This window comes from Antrostomus carolinensis, unplaced genomic scaffold, assembly GCF_000700745.2.
Source record: "Antrostomus carolinensis isolate BGI_N321 unplaced genomic scaffold, ASM70074v2 scaffold8303, whole genome shotgun sequence".
NCBI classification, from domain to species: domain Eukaryota; kingdom Metazoa; phylum Chordata; class Aves; order Caprimulgiformes; family Caprimulgidae; genus Antrostomus; species Antrostomus carolinensis.
Window position 1 is genome coordinate 40,791 of NW_010303101.1, and position 17,412 is coordinate 58,202.

Below are 17,412 nucleotides of genomic sequence, written 5' to 3' on the forward strand. Positions count from 1 at the left end.
AAATGAAGCACCTGTGGGTGAAATTACACTCAGAAGGGAACCTGCTAAGAAGTGAGATAAGGAAATACCATGCTTTAAGTTCTGATTCTATTCAGGAAGGCAAAGGCTTTACTCACTGCCTTGTTTGAATAGTTTCACTGGGGTTCAGAGACTGCTAACAGAATGAGTATCTCTAAAAAATCTCATGCTTGGCGTATCTGATTTCTCAGGTCATGTAGGGTGTTTCAGAATCAGAATCATAGAATGGTTTGGGTTGGAAGGGACCTTAAAGATCATCTAGTTCCAACCACCCTGCCATAAGCAGGGACACCTTCCACTAGATCAGGTTGCTCAAAGCTTCATCCAACCTGGCCTTGAACACTTCCAGGCAGGGGGCATCCACAGCTTCTCTGGGCAACCTGTTCCAGTGTCTGACCACCCTCACAGTAAATAATTTCTTCCTAATATCTAATCTAAACCTACTCTCTTCCAGTTTAGAGCTAATAACTCCTGTTCCTGTAATCACTAACTCTGAGATTATTCCAAATTCTATACTATTCTCTTTTCTTCTTACATTTTGCTGAATAATTGTCAATGTTTTATTTACTTCTGGATTTTGAACTTAACATACATTCAACATTCTCTGATTTATCTGTGGCTACAACTAGTTAGTTGCCCCAAAACGGTACCAAGTGGCACTGTGTTGTAAATAAAGCATTTTTAATATGCTGCAAGAGCTTTAGTTTACACAGTTCTTCTAAAAGGGGGGTTTCACTCTGGATAGGTAAAATACAAATACAGTAAATGGTATGGTCCATGTGAGAGTAAATCTAATACAAAAGCCCAGCAGTGAATTTATGAAAGCAGATCCAGAAATATTTCCTACACGCAAGTCACAGGCTGATGACAAAACAGTCATCATATGTGAGTAATTCATAAATCCATGGTGAGCTGGAATGAAAAGTAATTTGCAGACAAAGGATGCCACAGTTGATTAACAACACCCTGAAACCTTCAGTCTTGCATCCTAAAAGCAAAATTTATTGAATCAAATCTTGATATTTTGGTGCTCTGGTAACAGATACTTCTACTTTCCCTGCACAGCTCTCTCTGCTCTTGAGCACATTCTATAATAAAAATACCATACCTGGGTTTAAAAGAACAGCATTCACTAATGTTCTAGCCAAGACATTTAATACTAAAACACAGTATGAACATTATATATGAACAGACTTCTAAAAGTGAGCTTTTGTAGTACAAACAAAATAATGTCAACAAATAAGGCAGAATCATTATACCAAAAATCACATGGATATTTCCCTTTTAAATGGCAGGCACCTCAGACAGAGAGAAGCATGAATCACTGGTTCTGTCACGCAGGTTGTGAGAGGCACAGACACATCAACAGTCACTGGAAGAATGGATCCCAGAAATCATGGTTTGGTATGTTATCCTACACACTATATTTCTTCTCCTCCCTTAGTTTTGCTTTTTCAGAACTGCAAAAAAGTGTTTCAGTACTAAGGCAAAATGAATGTGCATTTGCAAAAGTTGGCAAAGTAACAGTTTTCTTGGCAGCAGCCCAAAAGTCCATTTCAGATGAGATAATTTTCTACGTGACAACCAAAGGCCCTGTTTTTGTTCATACTCCTTCTCTCCTTTCCCCGCAGTAGCTTTATGAAAGGTTTCTAGGAAGTACTAGATCTACAATAGATGGCTATGCCATGGTCACAGTTCTAACTGGGTTCCTGTATTTTTGGAAATCTGACCATGAATTCCCAACATATACATTTTGTTAGCGACCACAAAGATAAAGAAACAGTATGTGCCTTAAGAGGAATATGCTAAAAGCCTTTTATTGTACAAAATGTAGCCTGAGATTGAAGCTGTCAACTTTCTAGCTGCCTCTGTTGTAAGCAATGGCTACGCAACCTGTGCAGGATGCTCTCCACATTACATAGTCTACAAGGGCTGACAATATCAAAGATATTGAATCTTTTTGTACAACTGTTCCTATAGGTGCTTATCCAAGAATATGCTAGCTAAGGACAGAACTGTGGTTGTCTGAAATGTGATAGCAAGCACAGGTTTTCTGTTCAGAGATTCTTATTCATTCTCCTATCTCTAATCTTTTTCTTGTACTCTGGGGGGGACTCTGTGGAAAATGTTACCTGGATGCGTCCATTACCTGGATACAAACTTGCAGTTGCACAAGCTGTTAGCATAATGCATGGAAAACTTGGCAAAATAAAATGTTTTTTAAATCTTCAGGCCATGTTGAGAAAATAATACACAGTAGTCCCAATTTCCAGCACCAGAGAAAGATTTTATTTCTTAGCCATTAAGCCACAGGACTCTTTAACTGAAATACTGAAGCAGTAAAACTTCTGGACAATATCAAATTTAAATGAGAGTTCTCATATTCCCTCACTATCTCTTCAACTGACAGAAGAAGGACTGCGACATTGTCACAACTGCCTGAAGCAAATAAGGATAAAAAGTTAAACTAGACAAGTGCTGTTCATTAGAAGAATTTATTCTGAGATCATTCTTCTGCTTTACATCTACTCAGAAACATGTAATTTTGGTACCTCCCACACTGTTTTTTTGACAATAAGTAATCTAAGAAAGAAAGGGAAGTTTCAAAAACTATATGTGTTCTTTAATTGCAAAAGTCCAAAATGTATCAGTTGTTCCATCAGTGTGTGTTTCAACTGCATTCATTTAAGAAGGAAGAAGAAACTTAATTATCACCCATTACAGAATAGTATTTAGCCCTTTATTTTGATTTCTACCCCAAAACAATTCCCAGTTTCCTCTCTTACTGGAAAGAATGGACCAGTTAGAGAACCAGAAAATGGCTGAGGCAGGATGGCACCTCTGGACATCATCTTACCCAACCCTGTTTTTCAAAGCAGGGTCAACTAGAGCAGGTTGCTCAGGGCCGTGTCCAGTTGGGGTTTTAATATCTCCAAAGATGGAGATTCCACAAACTCCATGGACAACCTGCTTCAGCTAAACCATCTAGAGTATTTTTTTCTTATGTTCACATGGAATTTCCAGTATTTCAATTCATGTCCATTGTCTCTTGTCCTTTCACAAAGTATCACTGAGATGAGTCACCCTATATGCACTCCAAAAGCCTCATGGATTGCTTGTGCCCTGCTATGTTACCCCTCCAGCAGATAACAGTCAGTCCAACAAACCTCTTTCAAATGATGCAATTTCCTCCAGGAAAAATCTGGTTTTGCTCAGAAAATTTCTGCCTTATTCTCAGGAAAGGTAGGTTTTCCTCCTTTCCATAAAAAAAGGTAAGTTTATCTAAATATTAGAATTATAAGACTATCTAAGCAGATTTAAGAAACTTATTCTGCAAGTGATCTATGTTAGATTAGAGAGGTGGCCTGTGGCACAGCACAGTACCAATCCTTGACCTTCTGGGGAGAAAACTTGAACTACTGTAAAACACCACAGGTGTTAATCCCAAGGCATTAACAAAATCACAATCAGACCCATGGTCTTTCTAGATGAAAAATCATTAGCTTAAAAGAAAGATCCCATGCCCCTCTACAACATCTAGATGCTTGCTTATGATGAAAAGATTACATACACAGCTCCTTCTGTAGGAGCAGTTAGCAACACTTCTGATTGTGTCCCTCAGCATGATCTCTTTCATATTGCTCAGCCTGACTGTGTGACAGGGAAAAGTGCAGGGGATATAGGTGCTCTGTGATGAATGGGGACAGAACTAAGAAAATAGATTTTTGCTTTAAGGCAGATATATTCTTGCAAGCTATTCTCTGATAGTACTTGGGCATAATATTCTTTCAGTGAAAGAAACAAAAAACTCATTCTAAATTTCAAAAATATTATGTTTTTGGCAAAAATCAACAAACCAGAAAATCTTACTTTTCTGAAGCTAGGTAGTTTACAAAGGCTTTGGTGAAACAAGAAAATTAGTGCACAGTTGTGTTTGAAAGAAGCAGTCTTGGCAAAGGAGATGCACAAGACAAATTACAGCCATCAAAATGTTTTCCTTGCTCATCTCTAGAAGAGAAAACATATAAACCCAAATTTTCTCCTTTTAAGTAGTACTATTCATCAGGATAAAACCTTATCTACTAGTTACATTACGGTTAAGGCCATGTCCTTACAATAATTTCCAAGGCTTGGAGATTTCTTGGCATTTTTACCCTTCAGGACTAAAATGACATTTCCAGAACATAGTGCTTTATGCATCTTTATTGTTGCACCATGCTCCCAGGAATAGCTTGCAGCAATAGCTGCACTAATAGTTACATATCAGGGTTGAATTCACAGAATCACAAAATGGTAGGGTTGGGAAGGGACCTCTGGAGATCATCTAGTCCAACCCCCCTGTCAAAGCAGGTTCACCTAGAGCAAGTTGTACAGGACTGCATCCAGGTGGGTTTTGAACATCTCCAGAGAAGGAGACTCCACAAACTCTCTGGGCAGCCTGTTCCAGTGCTCTGGCACCCTCAAAGCAAAGAATTTTTTCCTCATCATCAGCTGGAACTTCCTGTGTTCCAGTTTGTGCCCATTGCCCCTTGTCCTGTCACTGAGCACCACTGAAAAGGGTCTGGCCTCATCCTCTTGACACTGGCCCTTTAGGTATTTATATGCATTGATAAGATCCCCTCCCAATCTTCTCTTCTTCAGGCTAAACAGACCCAGGTCTCTCAGCCTTTCCTCAAAAGAGAGATGTTCCAGTCCCTTAATCATCTTTGTAGCCCTTCACTGGACTCTCTCCAGTAGTTCCTGGTCTTTCTTGAACTGAGGAGCCCAGAACTGGACACAGTACTCCAGATGTGGCCTCACCAGGGCACAGTAGAGAGGAAGGATCACTTCCCTTGACCTGCTGGTCACACCCTTAATGCACCCCAGGATGCCATTGGCCTTCTTGGCCACGAGGGCATGTTGCTGGCTCATTGTTAACCTGCTGTCTACCAGGACTCCCAGGTCCTTCTCTGCAGAGCTGCTTTCCAGAAGGTCAACCCCACAGCCTGTACTGGTGCATGTGGTTATTCCTCCCCAGGTGCAGGACTCTACACCTGCCTTTACTGAACCTCATTAGACTACTTTCTGCCCAGCTCTCCAGCCCGTCCAGGTCTTGCTGAATGGAAGCACAGTCTCCTGGTGTATTAACCTCTCCTCCAAGTTTTGTATCATCAGCAAACTTGCTGAGGGTACACTCTGTCCCTTCATGCAGGTTATTGATGGATATGTTGAACAAGACTGGACCCAGTACTGAGCCCTCAGAGACACCACTGGCTTCCAGCTAGACTCTGTGCTGCTTATCACAACCCTCTGAGCCCTGCCATTCAGCCAGTTCTTAATTCACCAATTCAGGTAGCTCTTGACTATAGGAAATAACAGGATCTTGAACAGAGGGGAAGTTTCCACGGGGAAATAACAGAATGAGCGTTTGTACCTCAGCCGTTATACATTCTGTTAAAATTCATACCAAACACTTCCATTGCACCTATGAATTAAGGTAGAAAAAGAACAGTTCATTCCAGGACAAAAGCCACATTACTTGCTGGAATTTAGTGAAATTTCCCCTACGCATAAGATGAAACAGCACTTCTCAAAAGGTGGGGAAAAATAATATTAGGTCTTCTTAATTCTGTGCTGGCTATGTGACCTTATAGGTAAAAACCAGCTTATGAAATTAGTTTTACACTTCATTCTAAAGTTGGAATTCTGTAGTGTTAGAAATATTTTCTACTGGTTTAATCTGAAAGCAAAGGGATATACTCGAGAAATGAACAAAAGGCAGTTATCGCTATATGAAAAATAGGAGGTTTTTCTCCTCCACAACACAGGAGCAGAGATGGATTGGCTGACTCAGAGATCAGGCGCTAAGCAACAAGCACTTCTTTCCAGCAAAACAGAAACACCTAATAAAACAGCTTCTGTTCAGCAGCCGCACTGCTGCAAAGAGCCATTTTCCTCCCAGGTGCAACCATACGATCTCCCACATTGCATGTCAGCAATAGGCTTGAGGTGCCACCGCCTTGTAAGTGGGCAGAGATTCCTGCAGACTCAAAACCACTACTTTGAAAAAATCACTTGTTCAGAAACAGTTGTGCTGCTTGTCAAAGCATTTTGACAAAATGGCATTCTTGAAATGGGCATCTGCACCCCTTTAATTCAGAGTACAAGTTTTTTAAAATGCCAAATTTCATGACGTATGCCAGACAGCGTCCTTGGTTCACTTCTTTCATGATCCTGATATCTCCCTTTTCCTTGTGCAGAAAGGAGTACAGAGAGGAGCCAGTTGAGAGGTCAGGACCTAGATCTAAAGTTCTCATAGATATGACACTCCCCACCATATTGCAGTGATAACTCATGCTGAGTCCCCTCTATGCAATGCCTGACATACAGTTCTCTGCTGCACTATGCTGCACTTAATCTCTTCTTTATCAAAGGGGAAGGACCAAGGGACCAAATAGCTTTTCCTACATTAAAAAAAAACCAACCCCAAACCCAAAAAAACCCAAACCAACAAACTCTGAACTGTGCTATTGTTGCTACTGTGATAGTACCAGCTACTGATAATGTAGCTTCCTTGTGTACAAACAATGTTAATAACTACAAAGGCAAAAGTTCTGTATTGGGTAGTAAAAGGAGGATACAACCAGGAATGATTAATTGAAATAGATAAGATAAAAAATACAGAATGGGGATGTGAAAGGAAATTAGGAAATGTTCTGAGCTGGGAGATTTATTAGTCCATAGATCTACATCTCTTGACAATGTAAAATTACCCTTTCAGACCATTTTGTCATATGCAGTAAGGAATAAATCTAGACTGGCAGAGCTGGACTAGATGACCTTTACAGCAACTCTCTCATTTTTAAAGAATTCCCCAGCTTCGTCACGGAAAGAAATTATATCAGTCCATTTTTTTCCCTCATGGTCAGATGTGAAAGAAGGTAATAGAGAAAGTTTAAAATATTTTTTTCCAAAAAACCCTGCAGTTATGCTTCATGATGGCGCATAAACCAATCTTACCTCATCTCTAGAGCATTTTGCTTTACTGCAGTAGTTAACTCTGGATTTTAATAAAAATGACAGAGTATATAGAAATAGATGTAAAATCTCCCACATTCAATACCTTCATATTTCATTTTGTCCATCACTTCCCCAATAAGAGAATTAACGGTATTAACTGCTTCTTTCAAAGAGAAGCAATGCAGATGTGAAAATATTCTCTCATCTGTGACAGGATTAATATTCCTCATGAACAATGCAGATATTATTCCATATAATTAAAAGAACTTGGCACTTCCTCCTGAGGAGACAAAATGTTACAATTTCATAACATGTATGGTTAACTAGAACTCAGGTATAAAAGCTGCATATGCACATCCACTCTCTTCAATCTTGAGTTTAAAGGACGGAGAGTCTGGAACTGGCAAAACAAATGTGAGAATACTCAGGCTCTTTCACATGATGATATTAGCCAAACAGCAATGAAACAACAGACACTATGCCTTAAATCCAAGCAGGTTGCTGTCCTCTCAGCTACTGTTGAAATCTCCGTTTTACCGCTCACCTCCAACTTTTTTGCCATGAGGACAGTCAAGCAGCGCAGCAGGTTGGCTGTGAGTTCATGCAGTCTGCATCCCAGGAGGTTTTTAACATCTGACTGCGCAAAGCCCTGAGAAGCCTTGTCTGACCTCAGAGTTGGCCGTACTTTGAGCTAAAGACCAGAGTAGAGACCTCCTGAGACCGCTCCCAGCCTGAATTATCCCATTATCCTATGCACTTTATGCTGGTTTCCGAGATATTTGATTTTTTTTCTCTTGCTGGCAGGCTAATTATAATTTTTTTTTTCTTTCTTCCCTTCTGTCCAATATTTTTCTTGGAATTATGACAAGCGGCCACCCACTCACCCAGTTTACCACCTTTTACTGGTCCTATAATTGGAACAGCAATTCATACCATGTTTGAATGTGGAGTTTAATACACATCTGAAGAGGATTAAATGAAGGTGATAGCAGAGGACTAGACCCAGGAAGCCCCTCTATTCCTCTGTGTTGATTGCTAGTCTAAAAATAACACAATGTCATCTTCCATTGGTAAGGAATTTGTATGCTATTTCTCTCTTGCCTTTTCTCAGAAATGCAGAAGATTTATTTTGGACCAGATTTTTACCAAACCCAGATGGAATATCTAGATTTACCTTTTAGCAGAACAATCTTATGACTATCGCAATCACGTCCAATTGTCACAAGTACCTTACAGAGTAAGATATATTTTGCTTATTGGTTAAGTGTTTCATAATTTTGTTTGTTTTATATGCCACACAGTTCACTTAACACCTAAATGAAGTTCCTACACTGATTTTAAGAACATAGCTACTATTTTTATTACTTGTTTTGTGCTTGTTACATTTATAAAGTGCTGCATTCAAAGGAAGGAACACACTCTTCTGGAATGAAGAGACTGGCCAAGGGCTGGAACCACTGTTCCAGCTCAAGAACATGTGAGATGCCTCTCTTCTGTCTGAATTGGATACATAAAACCACAAGTCTCCAATTGAAAGAAACCTAACCTGTGCCAATGTGTGGGCATTTAAAGCTGCCTACAGCCAATGGGATGATTGTAGTTGTGCAACATGATGCTGTTTCAGAGTCTTGAAAGCATTAGATAAAACTTTTCCACTATGTTTCTTCCTTTTACCTGTCTTCTCCTTACTGAATTTTTAAATTGTTGTTCTTTCCAGTTGTTCCTCAGAGCAAAAGGCCTTCTATACCTGAACTGTACTAGGGGAAGCTGACAAGAAATGGATACAAGCTAGGTGCTCATGATGCCTTCATAACAAAACTGAGTATTCTGCTCTGCATTACATGAAACCTTTTACCAGCACTTTTGCCTCTGAATAGACTGAGTTTTATAAAAGAACTCCAAATCACATTGTTCTATAACTTCCTAAGCCTGTTCAGTTGTTTCTACTGCAGAATGGTGAGCCCCTTCCATTTCCATACATGTGGGCCTAGGTATCATCACAGACTTATTTCCTTGTTACATGCTCATTGATGGGAAAATGAACAAGAAGCTCAAGTTGAGAACAGGCCAAAGTGCTCTCCTACATGTTCATAAGGCTACAATATCACCAGTGAAATATCACCAGTGCAACCTACAGAAAAAAGGGATGTAAATTTCATAAATGCTCCAGTCACTTCCAAAGAGAGACATCCCAGTGTTTCATTTTTACCAGAGCCAAGCTATGCTGGATCTTTATAAACGTAGAAGTAATTGAGAAGAAACTAAGGCATCACAGCAGTTCAGACTATTGGACTTGTTCTACTGAGGCACTCAAGAGCATACTGACTCCAATTTGAGCGAGCTATTTTTGAAAAGGATAGAAATTGTGAAGAATGATCATTTTTTCAGTTGTCAAATTTCAACAGTATATGTGCTATTTTCAGTTGAGCTTTGTGTTTTCCTACCTTTACAGTGGAAGCTAGTGCATGCACAATTATATTTAGACTGCAAAGGGCTTATCTGCAACAAAGCAGCAGAGAAATGAACATTTTAATCCTTTCTTACTGCGGTAATAGATAGACTGAAATTTTTCACAACTATGAAATATTTCAAAAAATCTTCATGATATTAATTTAATTCCTGGGCAGTTATTTGAAATCCAGTGCAGTTTCTTAGCTGGGAATATAAAAATGTACATGCTTTTTAACTTTAACACAAGTATAATTTCTTAAATCTAGTATTTCTTATAAGTACATTTTCAAGAAGCAGTTTAAAATTTCCCTTGGTGATAATTGATGCCCATAAGTCTATAATCATTCTGCAAGCTTCAGCAATATTTTAATACAAATATTTAAATGGAGATGAAACACTATAAAGAAGAAGAAATACTAATTCAAATGTTAACAAAAAATCATGGAAATACTTAAAAAATATTTTTCATTATACACTGAGGTTAAACTTGACTTTTCTATCAACTGCTAGACTTCTATTCTATACTAATTGCATGTGTAACTACAGACAATTGTGAAAACAGAGGGTAGAAAAAGGAAAAGGGAGCCTTGATATTTAAATACTGCCATAGTGGGACTTCTAACATTTTGAGGAGGAAGATGTACCAACTCCATCTGTTAGAAGGGTACAATGACATTCTAGATTTCAGACACCTACTTAAAATCTGTGCAATTGATTTTCAATTTTTTTTCTCTACAAACTTATTTTTGTTTAATTAAAAATATCCGTAACAAAAATTCACCAAACAGAAATTCTTTAAATGTGATGCTTACCGTTATAATAAACTGTGGCGTGGTTGGGGTTTTTTTGGTAAATAGTTTTCCAGTATATAGTGCTTATTAAATTCTATTTCTATTCAGAAGATTTTTGCAACACGGTGATGGGTAGCTTATACACAAGTTTCTTGGGAAACTAGTATGCATATGCTATGCACTTTCTTAAATGCTACTTACTGAATACTACAATTAAAAGGTTTCATAAATACAGGCCTATCTGATTAAAGATTTTTCATTAAAAATGTAGGCACTTTATGTTCAATTGCTTTCTTTTTTTTCTTTCCTTTCAGCCTTTCTGTAGAGAAGGAGGAGTAAGAGAAAATCAACCACTTATGTGGAGTTAGACTTCAAAGTTTTCAAAATCATGAGCTTTTGGTAAATTCTTCTCTGTATTGAGAACATCAGTTGGCCCAGCTAGCTCAGTCGGTAGAGCATGAGACTCTTAATCTCAGGGTCATGGGTGAAAGGCTGTGTTGGCTGCTAGCCAAGGGCTAGCACAGTGAATCTATCACAACATCTAAATACATACATTTTGAATTGAAATTTAATAAGCATTTTCCTATATTTTTCTCTGGACAGGTGGGCGGGAGGCAAGAAATATCTGGAAATATGCAACATTTAAGTAGAAAAGTTATTTTTCTTAAAAGTTACTGTCTCCTTTACAGCTTATCTTACCAGCTAAAATCTGATTTTTGCAATAGGTCCATAAGCAAATCTTCTTCACTTACAGTATGTTCAACAAATCACTGTTGCAACCAATTGAACTTTGTATGCCCAGACAGATGGAGACCCATCAGCTCTGCTAAGCAAACCCACTGAGCTGAACCGGTACAGCAGGTACTGGCAGAGCAAGAAAAATTAAATAATAACCTTGGCCAAATCCCTCACTGTCGTTGCCTCAGTGTCCTCACTGTCCGAGTAAAAAGGAGAGTGCTTGGCTCTCTGTAAGTGTTCATTGCAGCAAGTGCTGAAACTAATTGTGTGAGTTAAGAGTCACTGAGCTGCACTCTAACCACATGGATAGTTACACATTGATAAAGAGGAAAAAAAACAAACCAGTTTACCAAAGGTGCAGCAACTCCATTGAATTTGCAGCAAAACCCCACAACTGATGGGTTTTATTTTATTCCTCTCTTAATTAAATTAAAACTGGAACATTAAAGATAGTGCATGTGTACCTATCTACACATGTACATTCAGCAAAATACCTATGGAACAAATCCTTCATTTCTTTCCTGCATCTATTCCTGAGCCACCTGTTCCAGATGTATGAACTTTAAATGGTACATCTTGCTCCTAAATTTACTTTATTTTCAAGTACAACTAAAATGACCAAGGAAACTACTGTCATTAATTAAATAATTTTAAATGGTCTGGTTATCAGCAAAGTGAGAAGTTGATACTTTTTTTTGTCTCTTTTCCTATGACAACCAAGTCACTAGGCATTGCTAAATACATATGAACAAGTGAGCATACACTGGAAAAGACAAAGGTATAGGCGGCAGGAAGGGAGAAGGAATGAGGTCAATAATGTAAGTGTATTGTTTGTAAGTAAGATTACTTTTTCTTGTGTAACTCCCTACTATATAAAATAGGCTGCAACCTTTCCTTCTCTGTTTCTAGAAAAAGGAAAGATGCTTTGATCCAGATAGGAGCAGATTATTATTAACCTGATGTGGAACTTCTTTTGACTCATGACACTATCTCCCTCCTAAATAACCACATTATTTCCTTCAATGAAAACAAAGCACAACATACCAAGGAAATTCCTATACAGAATAACATAATGGACTTAAAAAACTATAATCATGTGTCAGAGCTTTCATCTTTTGTGCCTCAAAGGTCCAAAACAATTTTAACTGCACCATTTTATATCTACAGTAATAGATCACATTGAACACCTGCTTGCACACTAGATTAGCAACAGCTCAAACAGTTTGCCTTGGCTTAATAAAAATGTTAACACTCTGTGTTGGTATTTCGTTTGCAATACTGAAGAAGAAAAATAGAATGCAAAACCAACAACTTGGCTAGAAATCAACATATGCTGGAAACCCTTTCTGGAATGGGAGACAAAACAAAGGAAAGTGGTGAAGAGACTTTGTATATATATATTAAAAAAATAACATAAGTGGATACAAGAGATGATTACTTCACACACATAACACAAATTAATTTTTCTTTCAGTATTATATCAGCTATCACATCAGCTATGTTCAGTGGACACAAGTAAATGCTGTTCACTTTTCCAAGCCATAACTTAAATGCTCCCTTGACCATACAGTTTTTGATTGCAACGGCAGGTCAACAATATAAACAAAATTGTTAAAACCAGTGATTTTATGCAAACTTAGTATACTGATGGTCAGGAAAATGCTAGACTGTCACATTCTTGTGATCACTTCAGAATATAATAATTTTAATCCTTTGGCATTTTTCAAAATAACTTTTAGCAAATAAACAACAAACATGTACTTCCAAATTACTACGGTAATTTTTTAATGCCATCTACTTTGTTTACAGGACAAAAACATACTATTTCTGTTATAGTCATTTAATTCATCAGTGTAGTTTTTTCACCAATGAATTTTCTATTTTATAGAGCCACACACAAAAGCAGTAGAAGCGAGGAGTTTAAATCAGCATAATTGTAAAAGCTGCTTTTCTGAAGAAAACCTTCACAGTAAAATGGTAATCATCCTGCACAGATCAATGGCTGCAAAATTCAAAAGGAAAGAGGCTTGGAAATGTAAGGGGAATTCATCACTAACTTGTGGGATGCATTCTTAGTCCAAAATTATTTAATTATTTGATTCCATTTATATCAATGGACTCAAAAAAAAATTGAAAACATCACTGAATAAAGGTAACACAGAATCAAAGACCACTGAATGACACACCACCTGAATGCTGAGTGAGCAGCATGGTTTCTATTCCAGGGAATTCACAAAAAGGGGAAAAGAAAATGGAGAAAAAATAAAGAAATAAAATGTGCAGGCTTTTTTTATTTCACAGAATATACATATTAAAAAGATAATTTCAAAACAAGGGTTTTGGTAGTTCCATTCTACAGCAGACCCTGGATTACTGGAGCTTCAATGCTCCATGTTATGGTCTTGGGAATCATGGGAGTCCAATTTGGGGGCCCAGAGCCCTTACTCTCTGGTATTTTATACTTAGGGTTGCTTCAGCGACATAGATTATTCAACAAGCATACCCAAGAAGTCGTATGTTTCAACATGGCAAATCATACACAATGCTATTTATTTAAGAGCAAAGAATGCAAGATATAAATTATTAGATTTGGAAAAGTGACATTACAGAAAAAATAAAACCAAAACCAAGTAACAAAAACACTTCCACTGCAAGTCTATGGTTAAAATGGGTAAACAATCCTTTAAATATTTAAATAGAGAGGTAATGAACGGGAATAGAAAGATTATATTACCTTTCTGTCCATCTCCCCTGGAAATTTATGTCCTGTTCTGGCATAGACACTTCAGGAAGGATGCTTAGGATACTTAGGAAACTTCAGGATTAAATACGAGGAGTTGAAAAAATTATGAGAATGATGAAAGGATATGAAAACACACTCTCTGATGACAAACTTATTTCTTTTAAGCAAGAGAAGGCTACAAAGTGATTTGATTATAACCTGTGAATGACTATAAGAAGATAAAATTTGGTAAAAAAAGACCTTTAAACGTGGAGGATAAAGGTACATTTATAAATAAGGTTAGGCATAGAAGCCAGGCAAACACAGGCTAACAGGTGAAAAGGTTTAACAAGAGCAACCAGGGATTGGAACTATTTATCAAGCCTGGTGGAGTATTGCCTAGTGGGACCTAATACAAACAATCAAGGCAGTATCAAGTTCAACTACAGTCACCTGGCAGGTGCTGCACCTTACTTCAGGAAAATCCACTGGCTTGTGGTATGCAGCACAGAGCTGTCACAGTAGTCCTTCATCGGATATTCTAGTATGATGAAAACATTGACTTCTTAAAAAAAACCCAAAACAAAAACCCAAATGAAAAACCCCAGTTTCTTTCACTACTATTAGTGTAGTTTTTGGAGTTATTGCCATTCCTCTGCACAGAACTTGTGATCATCCAGAGGCTCCCATTTACAGCCAATTCAAACACTTTGAGAAAATTAGGTAGTTGTGGCTTGCAAAAAAATATTTTCTAATAGGACAGTCACTTCTTAGTGATCTTTAAGGTGCAATTTGAGCATTAAATAAGTTTTCACTGTCCTATTTGTTATCTATAGTTTAATAAAATTATACTGCTGTCAGATATGAGTTCCTTGTGTTTTATCTGTATTCCCCTGTTCCTTATCTGCTCACTGCACTGTTTATTTAAGATTTTAAGAAAAGTTCTGATCAATTTACTACAAAACCTCTGGCTCTGCTATGTGGTGAAGACATATAGCCCATCTGCAAACTAGATTAGGGTTTCATAAGCCAGTATGCTTGGGTACCACAACCACAAAAAGGGAGCTGTATTATACCGAACGGTGGCAGCCAGGCGGCTTCCAGCGATAGGAACAGCAATAATCAGCTGTAGAGGGTTGTAAGTGCTTCGTGAAGGGCTCCTTCCCATTTTCCCCAGGGACAAATCAATGGCCCAAGCTTCCTCTTTCTGTTTATTTCATGCATTTTGCTTCAAAGCCAGTTGGCAAATCAATATTGATTTGTATTCTGAAGAATGAATAACCTTTATTTATTTTTATAAATAAATAAGCTCCCAGTAAACTTCAAAAAAGATGCTGAAGATTTAATGGCATTACAGAGAAAGACATCCTTTAACGGTAATGATGCACAAAAAAGGATTAGCAGTCACTGGTGGAATTTGTGGTGTTAACAGTTTAGGTGTTTTGTGGACAGGTATTCAAAGTACATGACAAATGCTGACAGTCAGTTCTAAGTTTGCTGTTGCTTATTAACTTCCACACCAGAATTTTGAAGAATCTTTCTGTTTCTGTGTACATTATTTATTTTTGTACACAATTTGGAAAGTTGAGATAATGGGTAATAGAGGAAACTAAGAAAAAACAAAGATGGCACCTTATTAAAAAAAAAAAAAAAGTTTTTCTCACAGAGTGTCAGGAATTTAACATATACTAACAAAGAGATGAGTATTCTCTCAACTCTCAATACATGAAAAGTGTTTCAAAGTTACCACACTGTTCTTTACAGAGTGGAAAGTCCTCCATTACACAAAGAACTTCTCTATATTGTTCTGTAAATATTTGATTTCAAGGGCTATTGCAGTGATTAGATTCCTTCTAGGAAAGACTGCAGACATTACAAAGAGAACAGTTTGGGGATACTTGCAATCTCCTTGGCTTCATGTATTAGGGAAACACTATATATCAGTCTTGCAAACGGAAATCTCCCCACTATCAGATTTCCAACTTCCAAAAAGAGCATAAAACTAAAGTTGGAAATTATAATGTAAGAAAAAATTATTATCATACCTAAATTAGTAGATATTAAAAAGAAAGGGAATAGCAGTTCTTGCATCTAGGGTCCTGATTTAATTAAAGTGCACCACAAGCGGTTATTTTTAATACTAAATGACATCTTTGAAATTTATCACACTTATCTATACACTGCAGCACATTAAGGAGTTTTAGAACCCAGTGGACCAAGCTCCATCTGGCAGTTTTTCACAGCAGACTTCCTGACAAGTCCATACTGCCACCTCCCTTAGACAGTGGCAATCTACATTACATACTCTTTGTTAGTATACGAAGATAATTTCAATTATTTATATTGTTTTGTTGTACAGTTACTGAGTGAATAATCCTTTACAATTACATATTCTACTGAGATTTAAAATGTAAATGCTTCTATGAGGTGAACGTGATATCATATCTAAAGTATGTTGTGATCTTCTAACTCCATTTTCTTGACACATTTGAGAACTGGCAAGTTACTGCAATTTTCCTTTTCCATCCTATTCAGCAGAATCCCTTCCTTCACATTTACTGAGTTAGTGAGGGCTATATGTTAAAAACAGTTACACGCATTATGAGTCCCCTTAATTCAAAGGTAAAACAAATGCCTCCCCCAGGTTTTCTTGCCAGTATCAGGCCTTTCAAGAACCTTAATTAAGTAAAGGGGTTGCCTGATAAGACTTAGCATATTGCAGTGACATAGATGCTGGAAAGAAGGTTTCTAGCCAGTCTGGAAACTGCTGCTTCCTCCCATCTGTAGCAAGTAAGTCAAGGCAGTGGTAACACACTCCATTTCAAAAATGACAACTTCTAGTTAAAGGAGATGATAAAACACTGGTGTCCATCCTACATTTGTAACAACAAAATAAAGAATTCTAAAATATTCTTTAGGAACTAGTAATTGTCTGAAGAATAGGAATCCGTGCAACAGCAGCAGTCTGAAAAAGGTTTCAAGACCACTATAAAAACCAGACAGTCTCTCATCACAAGCACAGAGTAACAACTTTTGTTAAAGTTATTTTCACTCACGTGGTACAAAGCAGTTTCTGGTCCAGGTGTGCCCATGACTTCTTGTCTCAATGAGTCCATTTGTAAACTAGGCAACAGTGAGTAATGACTTGGACTACTACTCTTGTCTCCCTTCTTTTTGGACTTTTTCCCAGTATCCTTTTTACTGTTTCTTTGAAACATGTAGTCTTCTTGACCAATTTTCTCATTGCTCATATAGCGAAGCAATGAATTTTCTGTTGAAAGAAAAGTAATGCAAAATATTATTGTGAATTGTTGTATGTATGTTAATCCTGCTTCCAAACTACACAATATTCTTGCTAAGATCTACTGTCAATTTTAACTCTTCAAGCCTATTTAATTAACAAAATCCACTTGTTTCTTTGTTCTGGATACAGTAAGAAAGTAATCTTTTGGTATGGAAAATTCACGATTCTTGCAATTTTCTGGTATCTTTGGCACTAAAAGGAACAGAATGTAAAAGAAGTCACACAATAAATTTTGTCTTGGAGTCTTCAAAAAATGAGCAATTATACACTTATGATCATCTCTGTAAACTTTTTTTAAAACAAGATCCTAATGAATACAAATGACTGTGGTGCCATTCATGTAAAAGTAATTTGCTTTGAACATTCATAGAATCATAGAATCATAGAAT

The 17,412-nt window shown here is 37.4% G+C and overlaps 1 protein-coding gene across 1 annotated transcript in view; it reads right to left on the reverse strand.

Moving 5' to 3' along the window:
* The window catches only part of CNKSR2 (connector enhancer of kinase suppressor of Ras 2), a gene marked incomplete at both ends in the record, with an annotated part of 89,288 nt that overhangs the window by 24,079 nt on the left and 47,797 nt on the right, over positions 1 to 17,412 (reverse strand). Inside the window, one exon of the mRNA XM_010163976.1 lies at positions 16,776 to 16,990. Within this exon, the coding sequence (XP_010162278.1) occupies positions 16,776 to 16,990 (215 nt within the window). The remainder of the gene's footprint in view (positions 1 to 16,775; positions 16,991 to 17,412) is intronic.